Genomic DNA, 26,017 nt, shown 5'->3' on the forward strand with positions numbered 1-26,017 from the left:
CTGCGGGGTGATCTGAAGAGGGCTGTGCCCAGGAGATGCCCTCGCAATCTGACAGATTTGGAGTGTTTTTACAAAGAAGAGTGGGCAAATATTGCCAAGTCAAAATGTGCCATGCTGATAGACTCATACCCAAAAAGACTGAGTGCTGTAATAACATCAAAAGGTGATTCAACAAAGTATTAGTTTCAGGGTGTGCACACTTATGCAAACATATTATGTTATTTTTATATTTTTTCTTCCTTCTACCTAAAAGATTTCAGTTTGTTTTTTAATTGAGTGGTACAGTTTATAGGTCACATTAAAGGTGGAAAAAGTTCTGAAATGATTTATCTTTGGCTAATTTTTTTACATCACAGAAACCTGACATACAGAAAGGAACGGGCTGGTGTCCCGGGGGAGGGAAATAAACTTACCCTATATCACCCTACTGTACCCCTCAGCCCAGAGAAGAATCCCAATGGTGGAGACTCTGTCCACGTTCCTCAGCTAGATAGGCCTAAATTACCCTAAAGGTGTATATGGGGGGGTGTAGAACAGCTGGAGTGCCGAAGGTTGCTGATCTTTGATATAAACTATATCGAGAAAAGTATTAGGACACGACGCTTAATTATTTAATTCAGGCGTTTTATTCAGTCCCATTGCCACAGGTGTACAAAATCCAGCCCCTCGCCAGGCACAGCAATGAGAGCTCTGCCGTTTCCCAGCCTGGAGGTGGTTAAACCGTGTCTCATCTTGCCTTAGTACATTAGTAAGTGCCTTGTATTAAAGGGGTTGTTTCATCTCGCTGTTACTGTTATTGTCCATATTGCCTCCTTTGCTGGCTGGATTCATTTTTCCCCCCATCACATTATGCACTGTTCGTTTCCATGGTTACGACCACCCTGCAATCCATCAGCAGTGGCCGTGCTCGCACACTATAGGAAAAAGTGCTGGCTTCTCTGGTGGGAGCACACATAGGCTGGTGCTTTTTTTTTTTCTATAGCGTGCAAGCATGACCACCGCTGGATTGCATGGTGGTCGTAACCATGGACACAAGCAAGCCGTGTATGATGCGATGGAAAAAAAATGAATCCAGTCGGCAAAGGAGGCAATATGGACAATCACAATACATTAGTAAGAGCCTTGTATTAACTTTCTCTACATAATCAATGCCATTTGGCTGAAGTGACACAACCCCCTTTACTGCTTCAGCACACCAAGACATGTTGAACAATTATACGCTTTCAATTTTGTGGGAACAGTTTAAGAAAAACCCTTCTCAGTTCCATCATGACTGCGCCCAAAGCAAGGTCCATAAAGACATAAAAATTAGCAAAACGGAGTGGCTCTACTACTCCGTAGGATAGAGAGGTGCTCAATATCTAGGTGTGAACTCCAAACACCAGAAAGTAAAAAATTTAAGTAATATTGGAGATATGGCACTTAATATCTGGAAAGTTTGCTCAAACAAGTCACTTTATTGATGCAATAACTTTTTAAAAGAATAATTAAAATGTCATACAAAGTACGTAATTTGTACAGAAATTAAATAACATAATGATAAAACGTCACAATTGACAGTATAAAAAAATCACTTAGTGTATATATATATATATATATACACACACACACACACACATCAGACAGCGAATGGGTGCTTGTCTGTAATCTTATTGAATGGATCCAGAAAGTTAAATTCCCAACACTAGAGCACTGAATGTGTTATTGCTCAGTAGTTTTCAATTGAGAAATTAATCGAATGTCACCATTAATTCGGTATATAATAATCGCCGATTATCATTCTTGTGGTGCAGTCGCAGGATTTTCGGATTTAATTGTAGAAGTTATTCCGAATATACATATGTCACAGTTCATGGAACTTATCGGGTTAAAGTTCAGAAGTTGTTAGCTCTAGGTGGCGTCCCACCTTTTTTTCAAGCTATTTAAATCCCTTACCTCCACTTCTCAATACGGTTTGTTCAGTCACCGTTTCCTCAACGTCCCAAATATTCGATTTCTCCTTACTTGTAAATCAGAGTGCATCACTCTGAGGAGTTTTCGAGCTTGGTGTAGGACGAGTTGGTCACTTAGGAGGTTATTGGTAAGGGAGGTGTAGCTGTAGATCTCCTTGCGTACGCCAAAAATGGTGGTTATGTGGGGTCCAGATTCCTTCCAGACGCGTTTCGAAGTCCCAAGGGGTGCTGACTTCTTCCCCACTGAGGAAGTCAGCACCCCTTGGGACTTCGAAACGCGTCTGGAAGGAATCTGGACCCCACAACTACTGAGCAATAACACATTCAGTGCTCTAGTGTTGGGAATTTAACTTTCTGGATCCATTCAATCAGATTACAGACAAGCACCCATTCGCTGTCTGATGTGTGTGTGTGTGTGTGTATATATATATATACACACACACACACACTAAGTGATTTTTTATACTGTCAATTGTGACGTTTTATCATTATGTTATTTAATTTCTGTACAAATTACGTACTTTGTATGACATTTTAATTATTCTTTTAAAAAGTTATTGCATCAATAAAGTGACTTGTTTGAGCAAACTTTCCAGATATTAAGTGCCATATCTCCATAAAGACATGGTTGGGGGGAGTTCGGTGGAAGAATCTGACAGGCCAGACACAGCCCTGACCTCAACCCCTTCCAACACCTCTGGGATGAGCTAGACAGTCAGAAAGACTGACTGAGGCTTCTCTCACCCCTAGTCACTAGAGCCCTCCGACATGGCCCTCTGTGGCCGACCGAGGGTGAGAGAAGCAGTTCCTTCCCCCCCCCCCCCCCCTTTTGCAGGAATCGGGGGGCATGGCGTACAGCTTAGCGGAGCTGGGGGGGGGGGGGGGTCGTGGCCAGTGATGTCCAGCCTTATGTGGTGAAGCCGGTGGCCACCCTAAGGCCGTCTCCTCCATCAGTGTCTGACCTCACAAATGCTCTTCTGGATGAATGGGCAGAAATCCCCATAGACACCCTCCAAAATCCTAGAGAGGAGCCAAACTCCATATTAATGTCTATGGGTAAAGACTTAAATTGTATGTGCCCGTACACTGGGGGAGATTTGTCAAAACCAGTTGCCCATAGCAACCAATCAGGTTCCACCTTTCATTTCTCACAGCTCCTTTGAAAAATGTAAAAGATCGAGCTGATTGGTTGCTATGGGCAACTCAGCCAGTTTAGAGACACCCCCCCCCCCACTGTGTACACAGACGTGACTGATACGACATACACATGTAATATGCACGGAGCATACACCACATCCTACAGCCAAGCTCAAAACATAACAGTAGCCGATCCTAGCCCTAAGAGCTTACAGTCTACACAACCTGTGATGTAATACAGTCACTTGGGTCTTATGATCGCTCTAAACGTCCGCAGTGTCACTGTGCTCTGTCTGTAGTACAACCCCCACCATGTACATAACACCCCAGGAACCAATCCTCTCCTGCTGCGGTAGTGCGTACCAACAAGCAGCGCCTAACCAGGACGTTTGTTCCTCGCCGCTGCCCGTACTCGCAGAAGACGTCATCCCCTAGTTTGCGATTGGTGCAGGATCCTTATCACGTGACCTCCCTCCTCCCCCCTCCAGGCAGTGCTCAAGATTATGTCGTGTTTACGGGCTCTTCCACAGATACGTCCGCAGCCTCGGCACCCGTAACCGAGCTCCCCGGGATGGCTGAGGCGGCGAGGCCCCGCAAGTCCAAGAGCAGGACGAAGCATGACAAGGTATGCTGTCCGAGAAGTGACCGCTGACTGACAGGACCCCCTGTCACCTGACCGCACCTAAAAGACCGCTACCTGCATAGGGGCGGAGCTTTACCCTCTGACCAATCAGCTCTTTTAGCTGGAACACCCTGTCAATTAACCAATCGCCTTCGGGGGTATTTTAACCCTTTCTCTGCCTTGACTATTTTTGGGTCCCTATAGAATTGATGGCTATAATTGGTAGATTGGGGCTAACCATTTCCACTCCCCCCCTCCCCCTATTGGATTCCTATAATCCATTAGAGGGGGTTACCCATAGTATCCAATCACCTTCCTGCTCTTATTTTCCTAAGGCCTAGTGGAAAATGAAAGCAGCGATTGGATTGGTTGCTATGGGAGACTAACCACTTTTCTGGGGTTTGAGGGTGGCGTCAGTGGTCTTGCAGTCTGTCAGAAATATTGCCCACTCCTTGGGCAGAAAGTGAAGGTCAGGGCATATGGAGGCAATTGAAGGGAGGGGGACAGTGAAGTTTTTTTTACCCCCCTCTTAGGGAGGAGGAATCGCTGCAAAGAGCGGAGTAGAGTTGCCCTTTAAGTGGCCATAGGCAGGACATAACTGTTCTCCTATAGATGATTTTAGGGCAGGGATGCCCAACCTGCGGCCCTCCAGCTGTTTCAAAATTACAACTCCCAGCATGCCTGGACAGCCTACATTTATCGGTCCACAGCAGGGCATTGTGGGAGTTGTAGTTTTATACAGCTGGAGGGCCGCAGGTTGGGCATCCCTGTTTTAGAGGTTTCAGCAGCTCCATGTGGTATAGAGGAAGTGTATGCTCAGGTAGCGCTGGGGATATCAAAGACCGGGGTAAAATGGCGGTCTTTCATAATTGACCCCCATACTTTTTATCATGCTGTTTTTTTTTTGTTTTTATTTTACCCAAAAGCATCCAAAAACTCCTGTCTTCCTGAGTGTTTTTGTTGCTTTTTATTAGACGTTTTAGGGCTCATTCACACGACCGTATGTGTTTTGCAGTCCGCAAAACACAGATCCGCAAAAACTACAGATGGCGTCCGCGTGACATCTGTATTGCAATGCCTGTCCTTGTTTGCAAAATGGACAATTCTATTCATGCCTATTCTATTTTTTTTTACTGGAAGCGACTTGCGGACATACGGAAACAGAATGCACACAAGTCATTTCCGTTTTTTTGCGGCCCCGTTGATATGAATGGTTCAGCATATGGGCTGCAAAAAAAAAAAAAAAATGACAAAAAGTGACGAGCCCTAAGGTGATGTTTGCCCATATAGTGTGTTTTACCGCCTGACGTGTTAATGGTGTTTCTCTACGGTTTTGTCAAGCAGGGCAGAGTAACCAGTGGAGGTCTATGGGACAATATGGTGGGCGATGAGAAGGAAAAAAAACGCCAGAGCGTGCTGTGATTTTCAAAAAGTACAATTGACACAAAAAACACAGTAAAATGTCACTGCAAAAAAGCTTTTTGTCCTGTGATTGATAATTCCCATAGACTTCATGTAACATCTGGAGCTAGTGACTTTTGGCTAAAATACACCAGCAAAAAATACACCAAAAACTGCAAAATGTCTACAAAAAAAAACGTAAAAAGAACCTGTAGTGAAAGTTCTGTACTGTTGTCCTTTGTGTTTCCATTTCTTGCCTTTTTTAGGGACAGTTCACATCTAATCTGTCAGAAGAACAGAAAAAAAAACAGGATTCTGGAAAAAAAAGCCATTTCCATCTGAGATCCGTTTTTTTTTCCATTTAAAAAAACGGATCTGAGACGGAAATGGCTGAAACGGATGCTAAATATGCAACAGGTTCTGGTTTTTTTTCCAGAATCCAGTTTTTTTTCCTGTTCTTCTGACAGATCAGAAAAAACTGAAAACGAAAGGGAGATGTGAACTCTCCCTTAGGCCTATTGCACACGGCCGTTTTTTTTTCCCGTTTACTGGCCGTTTTTTGCGTTCCGTATACGGTCCGTATACGGAACCATTCATTTCAATGGTTCCGCAAAAAAAACGGAATGTACTCCGTATGCATTCCGTTTCCGTATTTCCGTTTTTCCGTTCCGTTTTAACATAGAACATGTCCTATTATTGCCCGCAAATCACAGTCCGTGGCTCCATTCAAGTCAATGGATCCGCAAAAAAAACGGAACACATACGGAAATGCATCCGTATGTCTTCCGTTTCCGTTCCGTTTTTTCCTGAACCATCTATTGAAAATGTTATGCCCAGCCCAATTTTTTCTATGTAATTACTGTATACTGTATATGCCATATGGAAAAACGGAACGGAAAAACGGAACAGAAACGGAAACACAACGGAATCAAAAAACGGAACAACGGATCCATGAAAAACGGACCGCAAAACACTGAAAAATCCATACGGTCGTGTGCAATAGGCCTTAAAGGGATTTTCTGGGAGTTTAATATTGATGACCTGTCCGTCTGTCCTGTTGCCCTGCTGATTAGCTGTAGAAAGAGGCAATACTCCACTAGCGCTTAGATCTCTTCCTAGGACAGTCACGTCATGTTCATCAGTCACATGGCCTAGGGGCAGCTCAGTCCTATTCAAGTGAATGGGACTAAGCTGCAATACCTGGCCCAGCCATTATACAATGTACGGCGCTGTGCTTGATAAGCTGTGAGGAGACAGCGCTGCAGCCTCTTCAGCTGATCGGAGGGGGTGCGGGGAGTTGGACCCCCACTATCCTGAGGGTAGGCCATCCATACTGCACTCAAAAAACTTCTTTAAAGCCTGGCCCCTCAAACGCATCTTAAAGGGGTTGTGTCACTTCAGCAAATAGCATGTATCATGTAGAGCCTTGTATTAGTGTCCTCTACATCAGTGTTCCTCAGCTCCAGTCCTCAGGGCCCACCTGCCGGTCATGTTTTCTGGATTTCCTTAGTATTGAGCAGGTGATATCATTAGTGTCAGTGCCTCAGGACTTTCCACAGGTGTTCATTCATGGAATATTCTAAAATCCTGACCGGTAGGTGGGCCCTGAGGACTGGAGTTGAGGAACACTGATGTAGAAGAGGACGATAATACAAGGCACTTACTAATATACTGTTATCCATATTGCTTCCTCTGCTGGCTGGATTCATTTTTCCATCACATTATACACTGCTTGTTTCCATGGTTACGACCACCCTTCAATCCATCAGCGGTGGTCGTGCTTGCACAGTATAGAAAAAAGTGGTGGACTATGTGCACTCTTGCAATCCCAGACACCAGAGAGGCCGGCACTTTTTTCCTATAGTGTCCAAGCACGACCACCGCTGATGGATTGAAGGGTTGTTGTAACCATAGAAACAAGTAGTGTATAATGTGATGGAAAATTGAATCCAGCCTGCAGAGGAAGCAATATGGACAATCACAATACATTAGTAAGTGGCTTGTGTTAGATATCTCTACATGATAAATGCCATTTGCTGATTGAGACAACGCCTTTAATTACTCACACCTCATCTGTGAAATAAAGGTTCTAATCATACTTGCTTGGATCGGTCACTTGAGAAACCCACCATGTGATGCTCCTCTTCTGAACATCCTGCTTTCGCCGACGTCCCTTTCTTTACCAGGTCTCCAGTCTATTCCCTGGTCACAGACGAGGTCAGAACTATTCCCCTTCCTGGCGCGTGCGCAGATGAGGTGGATTCAGGCGCATGTGCCAGAGATTGGAATAGTTCTGACCTTGTCCACAATACCTCCACATCCATCAACCGGACCAGAACTAGTAAAGGACGTAAGGTCGGCAGATGCTGAGTTTTCAGAAAAGGAACAACACGTTACTGGGTTCCCAAATGGCCGATCAACACAACTTTGGGACAATACGTTTATTACACAGGCACGATATGTGTAAGGCTAGTTTCACACTAGCGCCAAAATGATCTGGCAAGATGTTCTGGTAGAGGAACAGTCTGCGGGAGAGGATCGCATCGTGGAAGGGGCCGGAGCATTGACTATAATGGGACCCGCTAAGGATCCAGTCAGTTTCCGGCATTAGCTCCGAGATTCGCCTGGACAAACACAGTTTTTTAGTCTCTCCGAATCTCGCCACTAATGGTGGATACAGGCCGGGTCCCATTATAGTCAGTGGGCTTCGGTGGGGAAAGTAGTCTCCGGCTATGCCAGATACCCAGAACTCCGGAAGGCTGTTCCTCTGCCGGATCATTTTAGTGATGGTATGAAGCTAAGTAAGGCGGCTTTCCAGGGCCTGCTGGGTCAGGGAAACTCCTTTCACATCTCAGCTTGTTGTCAGTGAATGGAAACATTTCTGTTTGTACCCAAGGACTAAAAACCCATCACATCTGGTTGGATGTAGACGCTAGATGTGTTCATAGGGTTACATCAGCCTGGATAGAGGCCCCTCTGACCCCCTAGGCATGGATCCGCCATCTAGGGGCTGCTATTCCGTTCAATGGTGTCCACATATATATACTGTATGGACAGTGTGTTTTCTGGGAGCCTATGGGCGACAAAGACCCCTGTAGGTATTTGGGGCCCGACAGGTGTCAGTGGTGTCTGACAGAATGCATCATGATGAGATGTAAAGAGACCACGATGATGAAATACATTGTCACAACCCCTCAGCTGTGGACATGCTTTCATCCTCATAATGTAAAGACTGACGAGGCAGAAGTGGTGAACTGAAACAGAAAGTATATTAGAGAATTCCTCACACAATGATATGACTGGAACGCCCCCTCTAAGGCCTCGTTCACACTTCAGTGTTTGGTCAGTGATTTCCATCAGTGATTTGTGAGCCAAAACCAGGTGCAACTGTAAACACAGAACAGGAGCAGATCTTTCCCTTCTACCTCATGTCTGTGGAGGCTCCACTTCTGGTTTTGGCTCACAAATCACTGATGGAAATCACTGACCAAACACTGAAGTGTGAACGAGGCCTAAGGCCTCCTGCACACGACCGTATGTATTTTGCGGTCCTCAAATTGCAGATCCGAAAAATAAAGATACTGTCTGTGTTGTATCTTCATTTTTTGCAGACCCATTGACTTCAATGGGTCCGTGGTCCGCATTTTGCAGTCAAGTATAGGACATGTTCAGACATACGGATGTGGGAAGCACACGGATCATCCGTACGTCCAAAATGTGGACCACGGATCTGTTAAAGATCTTTTGTCTCTGTTTCACACGGTCCCATTTGGCGATTTTATGGATTTCCAATCGGTCGCTGATCTGGATCTGAGGGATTCGCCCCCTGAGAATCCTGTCAGGTCACATGATTAGCAGGTTTGTTGGGGCGTCTTCAGCCCGATCAGTGACCTCATGTACCCTGCACCTGCTCATCTACCTGACTGTGTGATTCGTCACCCGTCAACGTGAGCAGCCTGCCCCGGTGATTCAGCCGCACGCTCCACGTTCAGTGCTATAGTAATTACATTCCTGTGACACATGGCGGGTGTATTCACACACACCGTGCTCTAATCCTACCATTATTTTACCTCTCAGCGCACTGGGAAAGGTGGGTGATGACCAAGATGGCCAACATTACCCCCCTCTCCTATGTCCTCAAGCTTTCCTAGACTGCTAAAATCACATTTGTAGACAGGGGTATGGAAGTAGGAGACTGGTGATTGCGTGACTAGGGGCATTTGCCTTTCAGGTGTCTGGGAAAGCTGGGTGCCAACCAATATGGCCACCATTATGCCCGCCAAAAACATCTATATACACTCTGATATGAGAATAGGAGATGATTTCTGCATACCTTGATTATTCAGGTGTTTGGGAAAGGTGGGTGACAACCAATATGGCCACCATTACATCTGTAGGAGACCCATTGCTTCATAGCTAGGCACATTTGCCATTCAGGGGTCTGAGAAAGCTGGGGGGCATCCAATATGGCAACCATTAAACCCCGTGGGCTTTGTCTCTTCTCTTTCCTAGAGTCCTGAAGGGCAGACACACCTCTTTACTAAGTGATATGAAATTACAACATAACTTGGGCATTCAGGTGCCTGGGAAAGTTGGGGAACAGTCAGTATGGCCAATACTCCCTACTCCTATGGGCCTTGTTACTAGGCTTTCCATATCTCCATACACAGGGGTATGGCAGCAGGACGTTGTTTACTGCATAACGTGGCCTTTCAGGTGACTGGGAAAGCTGGGTGATGATTAACATGGCCACCATTATATCATTTAGCTTTCCTAGTGTCCCCAATGCCAAATGCATCTGTATACACAGGGCTATATGCGTTAGTAACCATTCAGGTGACTGGGAAAGCTGGGTGACCTCTCCTATAATATTGATCATCCATAAATACTGGTCATCACTCAGCTTTCTAAGGTCTCCTGCCTCATGTAGGAGCGGATGTCTGAGTGCCCCCACAACCTATTCTTTATTCAAGATTGGGCAGTTGAAACTCAATATGTCCGTCCCTTCCTCTCCCCTGACAGCTGGCATCAGGCAAGAGTCTGCAGGCCGCAATGCACATTAAATGGTTAACTTGACATTGATTTGGCTAGCATACATCTATTGCGCGCTCTCTTGGTTATTTTCAGAAGTCTCATAGCTGTGAATGGAGAAGACTCCATGCATGAGCGGCACATTGTCCATTTAGGGCAGGGCCGCATCCTTTAGATAAGAGCAGGTCCCACACCTATCGGAGATGGCATATGCCAAAAATGTCCAGATGGGAATAGCCTTTTAATTCACCCAACCTAAAATGATAGTGAGGTAACTCTGCTCATTCTGTCTAAGTCTATACAGCAAAGCTGACAAACGAGCTGTGGAAGTCAGGAAGTGTCAGCATATTGTGTGCACTCCTGTGGTCAAAAAACTAAACTAAAATTAAAAATAAATAATGTTTAAAAAAAAAAGGTTCTAGAAAATATGTTTAGAAATGAAACCTCGCTCTGTTGTTTTCGGGGGATGTTTTCCCTTTAGTTTCAGTGACGGTAAATCTCTTCTGTTTCCTCTGTTGCTGGAGGCGCCGAGTCACAAGTCAGTCAGCACTGGCAGGGATCTGGACAGATACGTGTGAGAAGTCGTGGTAGCCCAGGGTCACATTCTCATCCGGGATAGATAAACCTCAGCATGGTGCTGTGCACGCCCCCTGCTAGAGAGGATACAGCAGAGAGCTCTAACCTCTGAAAAATACAACTCCCATGAAGCAGACTGTCAGGACATGCTGTGAGTTGTAGTTTTCTCACAGCTTAGGCTGGGCCACGGGCATACACAGATCTCATAGCAAAATCTATTGCTGAGCCTGCTCTCCCCCCACTCCCCAAAAGGCAATTCACCCTAGAAGCCATGGCTGATCAGGTCATTGGTACATGAAATGCCGGGTGATTTCAGCTCTGAAGTCACAGAATTCAGTACATGTCGTGTATTTACAAGGTGACTCAGCTTTTCACATAGTTAATTCTTTATGTAAACAGTGAAACTGTGAAATTGCGAGCATTGATATCAGTAATTCCTGCTTCAGGCGTTTCAGATTACTTCCCTGGTAGGTCCCGCCACCAACAATAACCCTTTGCCCCCCGTAGCGGCTCCGTCCGCAGTGCCCCCCGTAGCGGCTCCGTCCGCAGTGCCCCCCGTAGCGGCTCCGTCCGCAGTGCCGTAGCGGCTCCGTCCGCAGTGCCCCCTGTAGCGGCTCCGTCCGCAGTGCCCCCTGTAGCGGCTCCGTCCGCAGTGCCCCCCGTAGCGGCTCCGTCCGCAGTGCCCACCGTAGCGGCTCCGTCCGCAGTGCCCACCGTAGCGGCTCCGTCCGCAGTGCCCACCGTAGCGGCTCCGTCCGCAGTGCCCACCGTAGCGGCTCCGTCCGCAGTGCCCACCGTAGCGGCTCCGTCCGCAATGCCCCCTAACGGTGCCGGCCGCTGTGCCCCGTAGCGGCTTTGTCCGCAGTGCCCCTTAACGGCGCCGTCCGCAGCGCCCGCATAACGGTGACATCTTGACAGCCATAGCCACGGAGCCCCATGGTTTATTAGCATGTGACATATTTTAGGTTTCATGACGTATATCAGCGGCGTCATCACATAGGACGGCCATCATACACACGGTGACATCCGCCTGGTAGTAACCTAGCATTAATCGTCCTGGTAAGAGTAGACCGAGCCGCCACTTGTGAGGAGACAGCCGACAATAATTATGGTGCTTTCATCGTTACCATGGAAACACCTAATAGAAAGACAAGCCGGCCGTACTCCCATAATGCTTCGCTCCCCTCACCCCCCACCACACACTCTGAATTTCACCTTCATTACTATTGGTATCTGGGTTCGGATGTTTAATCTGCAGAAATGTCCCTCTGCTTATCAACTACATCTCCCAGCATTGCCCTGCCAGCTAGGAGTTGTAGTATCATAGCAACATATTAGGGGGATCAAAACTGGTGTGAAGGAAAACTGGCTGAGTTGCCCATAGCAAGCAATCAGATCGTTCCTTTTATTTTTCAAAGGAGCTCTGAGAAATGAAAGGTGGAATCTGATTGGTTGCTATGGACAACTCAGCCAGTTTTCCTTCACACCAGTTTTAATAAATCTCCCCCAGTGATTTTTTGGGTGTATCAGCACAGAAAACGCGCCTTGAATACACATGAAAATGCATCATGTGAATAAGTAGAAGAAAATTTTGACCGCTTTGATTTGAAATCCGCATTGCCACACATGTATTCTACACGGATCACACGCCGAGTTATCCCAGGCAATAACATGCTTCAGAATACACACGCAAAACTGCAACAACAAAAAAAACTGCAGCGCTGCTTTATTTATGTACATCTACTAGAAGTTATGAATGAATTGCCAGCAGCTTGTAGTAAAGGTACAGAGGGGTGTTATCAGTTGGGGGGGGGGGGGGGTGTCCCTGCACAGTCTGACCCCAGCAGACACACCCATTCCTGGTAACACCAAGCAGTACCTTTACTGCATAATGGCAATTTATTTTTAACCACCAACAGGAATAATAGAGGAATTTCACAACATAGAGCCATGAGAATAGATGCTCCAGAATTGGTACTACTCGAGTAATGCAGGTAGTTAAAGGGGTTCTGCAGACTTTTTCATATTGATGACCTATCCTCAGGATAGGTCATCAGTATCAGATCGGCGGTGGTCCGACCCCCGCCGATCAGCTGTATGATGAGACGGCGCTCGCTGTGCGCACGTGCCGTCTCCCTTCTCTCTTCCTGTCCTCTGCTGCTGTCCCATAGACATACAGCAGCAGAGCAGGAAGAGAGAAGGGAGACGGCACGTGCGCACAGCGAGCGCCGTCTCCTCATACAGCTGATCGGTGAGGGTCCCGGGTGTCAGACCCCCGCCGATCTGATATTGATGACCTATCCTGGAATTCCTGCCACACTATTCGAGCAGTGCCGACCTTTTTTGGACATGCGCTATCCTGAGGATAGGTAATCAATATGAAAAAACCCGGAGAACCTCTTTTAATAAACTAGCTGTCACAAGAGTTGACGGGACCTCTTTTAATCGGTTAGTTATATGCAGAACTATTATTTCTAGAAGAGATGATGTGAAACCAGAAGAATCTTAAATGCAGCTCTGGATGTGAGTGGAGTATAAGTCATGATTTAATTTAACCTGTTATTTGCACAGCTGTTTTTTTGTAGATTTCATCTTGAACACTTCACGTTAATTGTATATATATTTTTTCCAGACAAAGAAGAAGCAGCAAAGCCTCGTGGACGTAAGAGCAGAGAAGACTCTGGTGTTGGAGGAAGAGAGCGACATCCATAATGTACTGGACTCCTCCTCCCAGAGAACGGACAGCAATCTTCCTGATAGTTTCATAGAAATCCAGCTGAACGATGAAACCTGCGGAGCTGATAACAAACGACTAAGCAGCTTGTCTGAGGCGGATGTCCTCGCCGTCAGTGGAGGCGCCTCGGAGGACAAGAAGGAAACCGAAAATCATGACTGTCGAGAGCTAGAGTCTGGAGGAGCAAACCTTTCCTGCCCTTCACAAAGCTGTGAGTTGCAGCCCGAAAAGACAAAATGTCCTGAAGTTACAAGCCCCTCCATAGAGGAACAGCACCCGGCTGAGGACGTCGAAGTCCACCCTGCTGTCCTGTCTCTGAAGGAACCAGATGTAATGGACACCCAGCATTTTGTGGAAGCCAAGGAGAAATTGCATCTTTCCAAGGTGAAATCCATATACCCAGAGCTGCCAGTGCAGGTTCTTGACCACAAGAGAGATATGGCGACCATCAAACCTCTGGTTCCTAATGAGAGGCTGTATCCTGAGCTCCCGCAGCAGCACAAGCCCATCCCTTTCTCCAGGGAGCAACTCAAGATATTTGAGCCTTGTTCCTGGATAGAGAATGTGGACTCCTTCACCGAGGAGTTTGAGAGGATCGCCCACCAGGACAGGCATGAGTTCCATGAACTTCTCATGAATTACGGCCGATGCAGGAAGCAGCTCCTTCTGGCCGAAGCCAAGCTCCAGATCATGATCTCCGACTGGAAGAATATTAAGAGCAAAGTCTGGGACTTTAAGGAGGAGCACATGACTGTACAGGTGATTCATACAAATCTTGATTGCTTGAAAGGAGGGAGACTCCTGCTGCAGCCACTTGCCTTACAGTGAGGAGGAGGAGGGGGGACATGGCTGATCTCCACAGATAGATGATTTCTTGGTGTATTTCTCAGCTTTGGTTGGAACATGATTCCCACCTAGTGCTTTATAGCCAGAATCTCCTAATCATCTGGGGTGCAAAAAGATTTATCTAACGCCAGATTAACAGGAATTTATCTGATAGGGCAGTACTTGGCAGGTCATGGTGCCAAAGGTGAAGTCTCACACACATTGGGGTAGATTTACTATTGCAAATGTGCCAGTTTCTGGTTCACGGGCCATGCACCACATAGAGGCTTAGTAGTGGAGAAGGTGATGCATTAGATGCACCAAAATTCAGGCGTACAATTCTACCACGGAGTAAGCCATCTAGTAGGTGGTAAAACTTCTCCAGATTTATCATCCTGCATCAGCTACTTTACTTTTTAGATTCTAGTCTAACTTTGCAAATCTACCCGATCCAGCTTTTGTTTCCTCTACCGTTGGTTTGTAGTATCCTACAACCCGGGAACCAATGATGGGGAGCTATTCCTTTAACCACCTGTTTTGCCCCAGCTCAGTTCGGGCAGTGGAAAAAGTACTTAGCTGTTCTTCTTGAGCTGGGCTTGGGCAGAAGTGGAGGGGGGTGGGCTGCTTTAGCTGCTGATATCTCCTGATTGGTAGCAGCTAGAAACATGCAACTGGTCTTGTTGGAAATATATATAAAATAGTCCCAAATACGTTGCCTGTATCTTTGTGCTGCAGGTCCCAAAGTGAAGTGGGTTCTTCAACATGTAAACATGGTCTTGTTTGAAAGCTGGTATTCCAGACTGACAGCATTAGCCCAAGATAAGCAGGAGATATCACTGTTAGAAATCGAGTCAGGAATAATTGCTTTTACTTTCAGCTGCATTCACTGCATCCCGATTTCTAACCGTGATCTCTTCCCATGTACTGAAGATATTGCTGTCATTCTGGTATTGTTTGAAAGCTGAGAATACCCGTATCTCTAGCTGCTACCAAACCAGAGATATGAGCAGCCAAAGCAGCTGACGCTGTCCCCTTCAGTCTGGAGGAGGAGGAGGAGGAGGAGGAGGAGGAGGAGGAGCAGTTGCAGAGCTGACAGGCTGCAGGAGGAAAGGAAAAATAGTAAAATAAGATATAGAAATGTGCCATTATCATCAGTGTACTGACCCACATAATAAAATTGTGTTGTTTTTACCACACAGTGAACGCCATAAATAAATTCCACAAAATAATGTTAAAATTGCAGTTTTTTTAATATTTCTCCCTAAAAATAATATAATAAAAATTACGGTATTTACTACACTATATATACCCCAAAATGGTTCCTAAAAAACCTACAACTCATCCCGCAAAATTAAAAAAATTATTTAGAAGGAAAAAATAAAAAAGTTATGACTGCTGGAACACAAAGGGGGAAAATATTATTGGTTCTTAAGGCTAAAATTAATGATGTAACTAGGGCTGAAACGATTATTCGAATAACTCGATTAAATCGAGTCAAAAAATTCATCGATGCAGTTTCCCTGCATCGAGGAATCGTTTACATCACGTGATCACGGAGCGGGAGTGAAATTAAGCGTCTCACTCACCGCTTCCGTGTCCTCCGGAGGCCAGAGAGGCAGGACTGAGCCGGCACAGCGGAGGGAGGAGGGGGAGGAGGAGGGAGTCTCTCCCTCCCCACTGTGCGCGGCTGCCGCTGAAGACCAATGAGGACAGAGTAGGAGGAGGAGGGGAGGGACTGTGGCCACTGCGCCACCAATGAATGTGCCGGCCATATCCCACAGGGTCCCCCTCCTCCCCCCCATCATTGGTGGCAGTGTCAGTTCCGATCGGAGCCCCAGCAGTGTAATGCTGGGGCTCCGATCGGTTACCATGGCAGCCAGGACGCTACTGAAGTCCTGGCTGCCATGGTATGTTAGTGAGCAGAGAGCAGCGCATTATACTCACGTGCGCTGTGGCCGCCGGTCGCTCCTTCTTCTGTCTGTGCGGCGGATTGCTAATGCTTACAGCATTAGCAATGCGCCGCACAGACCTATGAGAAGGAGCGACCGGCGGCCACAGCGCACGTGAGTATAATGCGCTGCTCTCTGCTCACTAACATACCATGGCAGCCAGGACTTCAGTAGCGTGACTCCTGGCTGCCATGGTAACCGATCGGAGCCCCAGCATTACACTGCTGGGGCTCCGATCGGAACTGCAAACTGCCACCAATGATGGGGGGGAGGAGGGGGACCCTGTGGCCACTGCCACCAATGATTAATACTGGGGAGGGAGGGGGGGGGTTGCGTTACCAGAGGGGGCAGGCAGATCAGAGGCTGGGGGGAGGGGGGGAGGCAGATCAGAGGCTGGGGGGAGGGGGGGAGGCAGATCAGAGGCTGGGGAGAAGCAGATCAGAGGCTGGGGGCAGGCAGATCAGAGGCTGGGGGGAGGGGGGAGGCAGATCAGAGGCTGGGGGGGAGGCAGATCAGAGGCTGGGGGGGAGGCAGATCAGAGGCTGGGGGGGGAGGCAGATCAGAGGCTGGGGGGGGAGGCAGATCAGAGGCTGGGGGGGGAGGCAGATCAGAGGCTGGGGGGAGGCAGATCAGAGGCTGGGGGCAAGCAGATCAGAGGCTGGGGAGAGGCAGATGGAGAGAGAGAGTGGTTAATGGAGGCTGCAAGCACCACCTTGGCATGTATAAAGTTATTGGTTTAGAGAGGGGTTAATGAAGGCACCTCCAAGGTGCTTTCATTAACCTCTTCAAACCAATAACTTTATACATGCCTAATGCCAAGGTGCTTCCATTAACCCCTCCAAACCCAATGGGCATGTATAAAGTTATTGGTTTGGAGGGGTTAATGGAAGCACCTTGGCATTAGGCATGTATAAAGTTATTAACCCCTTCAAACCAATAACTTTATACATACCTAATTACGTACGTTATTTTAAGTAGCTTTTTCTTATTAGATTACTCGATGAATCGAGAAATATAATCGATAGAATACTCGATTACAAAAATATTCGTTTACTGCAGCCCTAGATGTAACTAAGGGGTTCAAAATGCAATAGTGTCCCCTGAGTTATGCGCCAACAAGATTTACTGCAGACACATATAAAAAATCTACAATAAAAAAAAGTTACATTTTTGGGAGGGTTTTTCCAATTTTAATGTGACTGTTAGGAGGTTAAACATTGGGGCAGATTTATTAGTACTAGACAGCTGGTGCTGGATGAAACCTTAGAATATTTAGGTGCTCCTGTCTGACTTTACACCATCTCTTGGTTTGCTTACTTTAGACCTGTTTTTGCACCCAAATTTAGGTGCAGTGGGGCACATTTTAAGCTGTACTCATTTCCTCTAAGCCATGCCCCTTTGTTTCATGAGGTAAAGGTTAAGGACACATAAACTCTGTAAGATATCTCTGTGTCTGTCCTCACAGCTATAAAAATGTACGGTTAAAACATGCTTATGGTGTATCCAGATTGCTAGAAGAAGGGGGTCCCTAGTGCTCCCATAGATTTTAGTGGGGCTGTAATGCACATGGATCAGATGTTGCCAGCTGCTCATTTTCCCTGTAGTAGCCCCTACAGGTAAATTGTGGTATTACACGTGTCTAGTAAATGGTTGTCCTATCTGGACATATATGGCATATCCTCTGGATGTCTGATAGGTGTTGATCCCACCTCAAGAATGGGACCCTATCAGGAATGCAGAATACGCTGCCCATGTCTCTCTGGGACTGCTGAAAATAGACAAGCCCGCTAGCTAAGCTATTTAAGGAAGTCCCATTGCAGGGCATGGAGAGATCCGTTCATGCATGGTGTCCTCTTCATTCCAGACAGGGTTCGTTCTTGAGTTAAGAGCGGGTCCCAGAGGTGGGTCCTGCACCTATCAGGCATTTATAGCATATCCTGTGGATATGTCACAAATGTCCAGATGGGGACAATGCTTTCAATACATGGATGGACCAGGTTCACCAGAATAAGGCCTCATGCACACGACCATTGTTTTGGTCCGCATCCGAGCTGCAGTTTTTGTGGTTTGGATGCGGACCCATTCACTTCAATGGGGCCGCAAAAGATGCGTTGCTCCGTTCCGTGGTCCGCAAAAAAAATATAACCTGTCCTATTCTTGTCCGTTTTGCAGACAAGAATAGACAGTTATATCAATGGCTGTCCGTGCCGTTCCGCAAATTGCGGAACGCACACGGACGCCATCCGTGTTTTGCCGTTCTCAGTTTGCGGACCGCAAAACACACAACGGTCGTGTGCATGAGGCCTAAGAGAGGCTCTCCATAGGTTGTCATAATAATAAATAACGTCTTTACAGGTAATTAGAGGCCCCTCCAACTCACACACAGCCCACTACGATCAGTGGCACAGGAAGCCAGTAATCCTTTCTATATGTTTTTTGTGGAGAACATACACCCTCCAAGCAGGTTTCACATCTGCCCAAATTCGATCCCGGTCCCAGTTCCGCTGAGCCCCCGTGCTGTCAGATTGCCTCATCCCTGCCAGTCTGGTCACAGCCTCAGTTTGGCCGCATCCATGGAAAAAATTGCATTTTGGGTTTGTGTCCTTCTAGCTGAACATTGGATGCCCTTCAGGCTGATGAGGTCCCTGCACACTCAGCACATTTCTCTCCATTATACTTTCTGGGCTTAGTGTTTTTTGCCAGTCACCGGGTCGATGTTCACATTACCCGCATCTTTGGCATGGAGTCCTTAACCGTCATCATAGGCACTGCCAGGCAGCAGATCCAAGGCTCCGACTATGAGGAAGGAACATCTTCTTGTGTATTATCCGACCAAGACGTAACACTTAAAACTAGTGTCAATATCCAAGTTTTCCAAGCTTTGCCACCCTTTTCATAATCTGCACTAGGGTTGTCACAATACCATAAAAAAGTATCGGCAAAAAAATAAAAAACAAAAAAGCTGCGTGCATTCCGCATTTTATGGAACGTACGGCCCATTATAGAACAGTCCTATTTTTGGGGGGAACAAGGTGACTCAAAAATGGCGAATCCTTCTTCCTTCTCCCTTGTGCTACTGAGGAGAACATGGCGGGCACTGAGAGCAGCGCACGCTATGTTCTGTAGTATCGTAAGAGGCAAATCCCAGTATCAAATCGATACCAGTACAAAAGTATCGATTGGGTATCGATAATTCGATACCCGATGCAACCCTAATCTGCACACATACCCAACTTTCCGGTCGAGAATGGTGGGCATCCCAGAGGTCAGACATTCACCTGATCTGCCTCATAAGGTGCCCACCTATAACCACATGTCACACAATGAAGTCATTAAATAGCTTGTCCCATTGCAAGGTGGCAGTGATGCCATTGCTTGGGCCCTGCAGTGGCCTCTGCTGGTTAATATGTAGTATTACATGCCAGAAGGAGACCCATTGTGGATCACATAGAGGGGGCCGAGCAGTATCCCCCTCTAGGAACAGCTGGGGAAAAAAAGGTAAAACATGGTAATAACTAGTTCTTATCATTTTCTGTTACCGCCAGGGACTTTGTGAAGATCAGGCCAAAGTGGTTGGATATCACCACTATCAGACAGCAGAAGTCAACGCATCGGCATTAGGAGACCTGAAGAGACTCTTCGAGCTGAAGTCGGACCACTTACATCAGACATTTGCCCTGCACTCGTATACGTCAGTCCTGTCCCGCCTGCAGGTCGAATCTTATATCTATGGGCTGGTGAACAACTCCCCTTTCTTGAAATCGGTAGCAGTGTACCATCCGGACCACGGTGAGTGCTCCAAATATGAGCTCAATTTATTCATGGACACCTAGTGACAAAAAAAAAAATAATAATAATAAAACACCCAGATAGAAATGTTGACTTGCTGTAAATGATTACAGGTGTGGTCTGATTACACACTGACCACACAAGAGGACATAAAAAAGCGCTTCTTGCGCGGCTCTGTAGAAAGGCTCTCAGAGGCTACTTTTGGGTAGTGTGCAGGTAAAGAATTCATGGCCAGGTCACCCTTCCTTATGCTCCCAGGATCTGTGCTGCACAGACTCCACTTGTGAACATGGAACTCAACTAGAAAATAGTCTAGCATCTCTGGATACAAAAAAATCAGGGCTTTGTTCAAGAAATTCCTTACATAACACGTTTCAGACAGCTACTGTGTCCTTACGTCCAGTTGACAGACTTTAAGAGGGGGGCATCACTGGACTGAGAGAAGCAGGATGGTCGTTATGATGAACTGCCTGCCATCTACGCTGATCTGACCTCGCTGTTGGGGCAGTGGTTATATGAGGGTGTGCACACACTGCCTCGGGACGCCCCAGACAGACACCAGTAGAGAGGATGATATGATCCGCCGTCAAACATGAGCAGCTTCCACAGTTTCGTTGTCCACCATCCATGCACTATTGGCACACTCCTGTCTCTGCCCAGACCATTTCCAGGTGCTTAGCAGAAGGAAATTTGGTGTCATGGCACCCATTACGTGTCCTGCTATTGACAGCCAGTTATCGTTGCCTTTGTTTGCAGTGGTGTTGTGAACAAGAAACCTGGACTGCTATGGACCAGAACCATATTGTCTCTAGTGATGAATCCAGGTTCTGTTCGGGATCCAACGATGGTGAGCGCTATAATCCTGCCTTTGCCCTGGAGCGACACTCTTCCCCAACTGCTGGTGTGATGATCAGGGAGCCATCACATAGGACAGTCGGTCACCCCTAGTAGTGATAGGAGGGACACTAACAGCTCAGCGATACGTGCAGGACATCCTGCCACCACGTGTGCTCCTCTCATGGCAGGGCTTCCAACTGGATTTATCAGCAGGATGATGCTCGCCCGCACACAGCAAGGGTTTCCCAGGAACGTCTCCTCCAGATTACAGCACTTCCTTGGCTGCCCGGTCACCAGATTTATCACCAATCCAGCATTTATGGGACCAGCTGGAACACCATCTTCACCAACCTACCAGTGTGCAGGATCTACAGGCCCAGCCGTAACATCTGTGAGCAAATGTGCCGCAGTATACCAGGAACCTGTATGCCTCCATACCCAACAGTATCTCATCTTGTATCCAGGCTAGAGGCCGTATCTCATCTTGTATCCAGGCTAGAGGCACCCAACAGGGTCCTAGAGCCTCCTGCCTATTGTACGGTTTTCCCCCAATAAACTTCTCCTTTTGCTCTAATATTGTAATCACTTACATATATCATCATTACAATCTCACAGAGAAAGCTGCAGCTTTCAAATATATTTAACATTTCAGTTCTGAACCACTTGAAGATCTGTGATTGCTTCCGGTGAATGGCATAACTTGAAGCTCCTGTCTACCATGTGCCATTTATAATACTGCTACCTTCTTCTGTGGCAAAAGACCTTGGAGTCCTCTCTAACACCAGGTTATGGGTCCCCTGCTACCTCGGAACCCCTGACATTTCACAGCTGAAGGTTTACTGAGGGTTTTTGGCCACTTTCACACATGTGAGCTCAACGCATTGAACTCGCAGCGTGAGTATGCGGCAGCTCCAGTCCTGACCTCCATAGCACTGCCGGGGTCGCATAGAATTATATTGATTTATTATACTATGTAACCCTTAGAGGTTTGGAATGTATTGGATAGCACTGACAGCATTATGTCAGTGTTATCCAATACGATTTAGACCTCCAATGGTTATATAGCATCATAAATCAATATAATGCTATGTGACCCCGTCATTGCTACGGAGGTCAGGACTGGATCTGCTGCCGACACACGCTGCGAGTTCAATGAGTTGAACTTGCATGTGTGAAAGTGGCCTTATTCGGTCTAGGCATTTTTCTGTGAGCCAAAGAGCCAGGGGACACAATGTTCATAATTAAAGCAAACTTCCTAAAGCTGACACATTGCAGCAAACAACAGGTGAGAGATTTGTGCTGCTGTCCTCTGGGGTCACTGAAAAGGATTTACCTACCTCTTTAATGCCTGTTTTTCATTGTATTCTTTATATTAGATCTAATTAATTTTCTTAAGCATTTTCTGTTTAGAATACTGATTTATTACAGGCTTTTAGCCCACAGATTACTTGTTAAGTATTATTATTTTCCACAGCCCCTCAGAAGCTAGAAGGGACTCACTCAGATCTGATCCTGCTGAAGGAGTGTATCAGTGTCCTGTTCAGCTTCACAAGGAGAGTTATAGAAGACACTCAGTTCCAGAACGATATTCTTCTCTGGCTTCAGAAGCTGGTGAGGCCTGGTCTATTCATGTGACTACATGAAACTGTGTAATATATAGTATCCAAGAAAACCGGCATCTTCCTCTCCTTCTAGCATCTTGTAGATTTCCTTTCCTGCCTACAGTGTTCAGAAACAGTCCGAAGCACAGGAAAGACAAGGGGAGAGAGTGTGTGTGGGGTGGGGGCTGCAGTCTATGTGCACAGTTACAGAGAGAAAATAAAAATTTGCAAAAATGACACATAGGGAAGAAAAGGTCCCAAAATATTCACGATACACTTAGCTATTACACATCATCAGATAATTAAAGGGGTTCCCCAATCCTTCAAAATAGGGACAGGTCAGCAATGTGTGATCGGTGGTAGTCCATTAAGATTTGCACCTAAACACTAAACCCACTCTCCATGCTAGTGCAGAAAATGTGCTGAAGGGCATAGCTGTGGGGGTGCTGGCAGGGCTCCCAGGGCATGGTGCCAAGTAAGGCACCAACAAGTCACTCTGCTTTGACCAGCATGCAGGGCTAGTGCAAACTGAATCCCTGGAGAACAATATTCTAGCTCTGATTTTGCTCAGGATAGGTCATCAGTATCTGACTGGCGGGGGTCCGACTCTCAGCACCCTGGTCGATCAGCTGTTTGAAGAGACATCACGTTCATTGGTCACACGGCCCAGATGCAAATCAGTCCCATTCAAGAGGGTAGGGCTGAGCTGCAATACCAAGAACAGCCACTACCCATTTGATGGCACTGTGCTCTGTAAGCCGCGAGCACTGCAGCCTCTTCAAACAGCTAATCAGCGGGGGTCTGACTCAGATACTGATGACCTATCCTGAGGTCAGGCCATCAGACAACCCCTTTAAGTACAAAGGCATTATATATGGTAGGCTTGGGGAATTAGTTAAATTAATTCGATTCATTCGCCCTTTCAGAGTTTGGCAATGTTGTTTTTTGAAGTTTTAAAAGTCCATCGATAAGTTATATGTATGCCACAATGGTGTCACTAAAGAAATACAACCCGTCCTGCAAAAAAAAAAACAAGCAGCCAAAAACAAAAAAAAGTTATCGTCCGAGAAAAATCAATAATCATCTTTAAATTGAAAATAATCACGATTATTTTTTATTTTTGGAATAATCACCCAGCCCTCGTATATGACTAGCTCAGACTTGTGAATAATCTCCTCTCATAGGTTTCTGTGCTGCTGAAAGTTGGATGCCTCGGGGACCACCTGTTCCTCTTGAATCACGTCCTGCGCTGTCCAGCAGGTATCAATAAATGGGCCACCCTGTTTGTTCAGGTGAGTAGCAAATCCATGTGTGGCACTGATAGAATATATATATTTTACCCTCATGGGTACAAATAACAGGGTTCTATGCTCCTGTATCCCCCCTTCCCTATAAGTTACTTTTGGATGTTTTAGGTTCGAGTCTTGCACAACCCGGCCGGCGTGTTTCACTTCATGCAGCAGCTGGCGGTTCTCATGTGTCCTGTAAGGTGAGTCATTTTACCTAGGATTCCTGATTGATTTTTCGCTGTTCCTATAGCATTTGAGTTGCAAATTTGTATGGATAGTAATGACCTCTTGCTCATGCATGGGAAATCCAGACAATCCCTGTGAGGTAGAAATGATGGCGGCCCCCCGGTCTATGAAATAATTTGCCCTCCTTCCTCCTCTTTCGCTAGTTACTTCACCTATTATCGAAATGGTGAAAGCAGGGGGGGTGCTCCGTTTTGTTTGGTATTTTGTATGGATAGTAATGACCTTGTTGCTCATGCATGGGAAATCCAGACAATCCCTGTGAGGTAGAACTGATGGCGGCCCCCCGGTCTATGAAATAATTTGCCCTCCTTCCTCCTCATTCGCTAGTTACTTCACCTATTATCGAAGTGGTGAAAGCAGGGGGTGCTCCGTTTTGTTTGGTATTTTGTATGGATAGTAATGACCTTGTTGCTCATGCACTGGAAATCCAGACAATCCCTGTGAGGTAGAACTGATGGCGGCCCCTTCGTCTATGAAAAACTTTGCTCTCCTTCCTCCTCTTTCGCTAGTTACTTTTCCTATTATCGAAATGGTAAAAGCTGGGGCGCTCCCTTTTTTTTACAGGATACCTACCATATGGTGGCAGGTGTTCGGACTGGAGCAGTGTGGCTGATGCTATTATGGGAGGGAGTATTATGCGGCCAAGGTGGCTGGGGACATTTAACCTGTTCTACGCCCCTACAGCTTGTAGCCCAGTGCTGTGATTCAGCACTGCAGCCCCTTCACTGGTTTTCCCTGCGCAGCAGTACTCCAGGCCACCCGGCTTAGCAGGGAACAGCAGTGTGGTCCCATTCCCTTGACTGGACCTGTGCTGCGGTTCCCTGAACAGTGGGTGGTCAGGGAGCAACGTAGGGGAAAAGCAACGTTGATGCCGTGCTGAATCAGCGTAGCAATTTGTTTCTCTACACAAATGCAGCGCTGTAACTACACTTGCACACTGTGCGGTACAGTCCTATTCTGCCACATTGCGACTCACTCAAAGAGGATTTACTTTATGTACAAATTGATTGAATACCCATTGCAGGTACTGTTCCAGAGTTGAGACGCTGATGTGCGTAAAGTCGTTCTGTTTTTCCATAGGAATCGAGTGGACTTTCTTTGCCACATGAAACCCAACGAAAGAAAATGTCCTTCTTTAGGAAATGAGTCGGGGAACTGGACTTTGGTGGATGAAGGTGGTGAGGAGGTCAGTGCTTTAGTAGAAAGTTAGTTTTCGGGGCCCCTTTAGAGATCATCAGTCTGAAATAGCTCTGTAGAGCATCTACAAAGTGCATTGCTGAAGGGGAAATAATGGATGTCCTTGACCTTCAAATTAGGAGGGTGAGCATGCAAATTAAGCCATACAAGCTTTCTCAGTGTCTCGTACTGGCCATAAAGGGACCATATAGTGAGTGCAGGTGCACTTACCATCTTCCTCTTAGCAGAACATCTTGTAGAAAACTGTCCAGTGATAGGAACGTTTCAGATTAGGGATGTGATATTTACAGGATCTTAGAGCTGTAATCATTCTGATATTTTATTCTCTTTTCCTTGTGTTCTTTGCAGGACGAGGATCCGGAGACGAGTTGGATATTGTTGTCAGAGGACGACCTCATTTCCCTTTTGGGGCAATTCCCTTTTCATGAACTTTTCAAGAATGTTCTAGGATTTAACTCTAGAGGTGAGCTGAACATCAGCCCTGTTTAGGTGGCTCTTTAATCCACCTATTCACCTTTTTACTGCGGTCACTAAGGGGCCTTAGGCTCCCATTCTGCACTTTCACGGTGGGCTAGTCTAAGCGCTGTACGGGTCTCCTGTGCAGTGGAGAGTGGGGTTTCAGCTCTCACATGAGAGCTGTGCTCCTGCATTAACAGCCAGGACCAGCAGGAGCGCTGATCTGGGATGTTTAACCCCTTACATGCTGCTGGCAATGGTGTCCGCTGCATGTAAGCGGTTACAGAGGAAGCAATCTTATTTGTAGGGTGCTGTGCATTCAGGCCAGGACCTATTGTAGGCCTCAGGCCTGCCTCCAGCGTTTCCCAGCAGGCT

General features: G+C 46.6%; 1 protein-coding gene across 2 annotated transcripts in view; it reads left to right on the forward strand.

Annotated features, from left to right (window-relative positions):
* Positions 1 to 3,563: 3,563 nt before the first annotated feature.
* EPG5 (ectopic P-granules autophagy protein 5 homolog) overlaps positions 3,564 to 26,017 on the forward strand; it is an 85,306-nt gene continuing 62,852 nt past the window's right edge. For both annotated transcript variants that reach the window (XM_044276301.1, XM_044276302.1), the window contains exons 1-8: positions 3,564 to 3,714; positions 13,352 to 14,212; positions 19,773 to 20,016; positions 22,328 to 22,464; positions 23,639 to 23,746; positions 23,870 to 23,943; positions 25,070 to 25,175; positions 25,535 to 25,649. In XM_044276301.1, coding sequence (XP_044132236.1) covers positions 3,661 to 3,714; positions 13,352 to 14,212; positions 19,773 to 20,016; positions 22,328 to 22,464; positions 23,639 to 23,746; positions 23,870 to 23,943; positions 25,070 to 25,175; positions 25,535 to 25,649 — 1,699 coding nt within the window. In that variant the 5' untranslated portion in view covers positions 3,564 to 3,660. The remainder of the gene's footprint in view (positions 3,715 to 13,351; positions 14,213 to 19,772; positions 20,017 to 22,327; positions 22,465 to 23,638; positions 23,747 to 23,869; positions 23,944 to 25,069; positions 25,176 to 25,534; positions 25,650 to 26,017) is intronic.

The sequence above is a fragment of the Bufo gargarizans genome, chromosome 1, assembly GCF_014858855.1.
Source record: "Bufo gargarizans isolate SCDJY-AF-19 chromosome 1, ASM1485885v1, whole genome shotgun sequence".
Classification (NCBI taxonomy): Eukaryota; Metazoa; Chordata; class Amphibia; order Anura; family Bufonidae; genus Bufo; species Bufo gargarizans.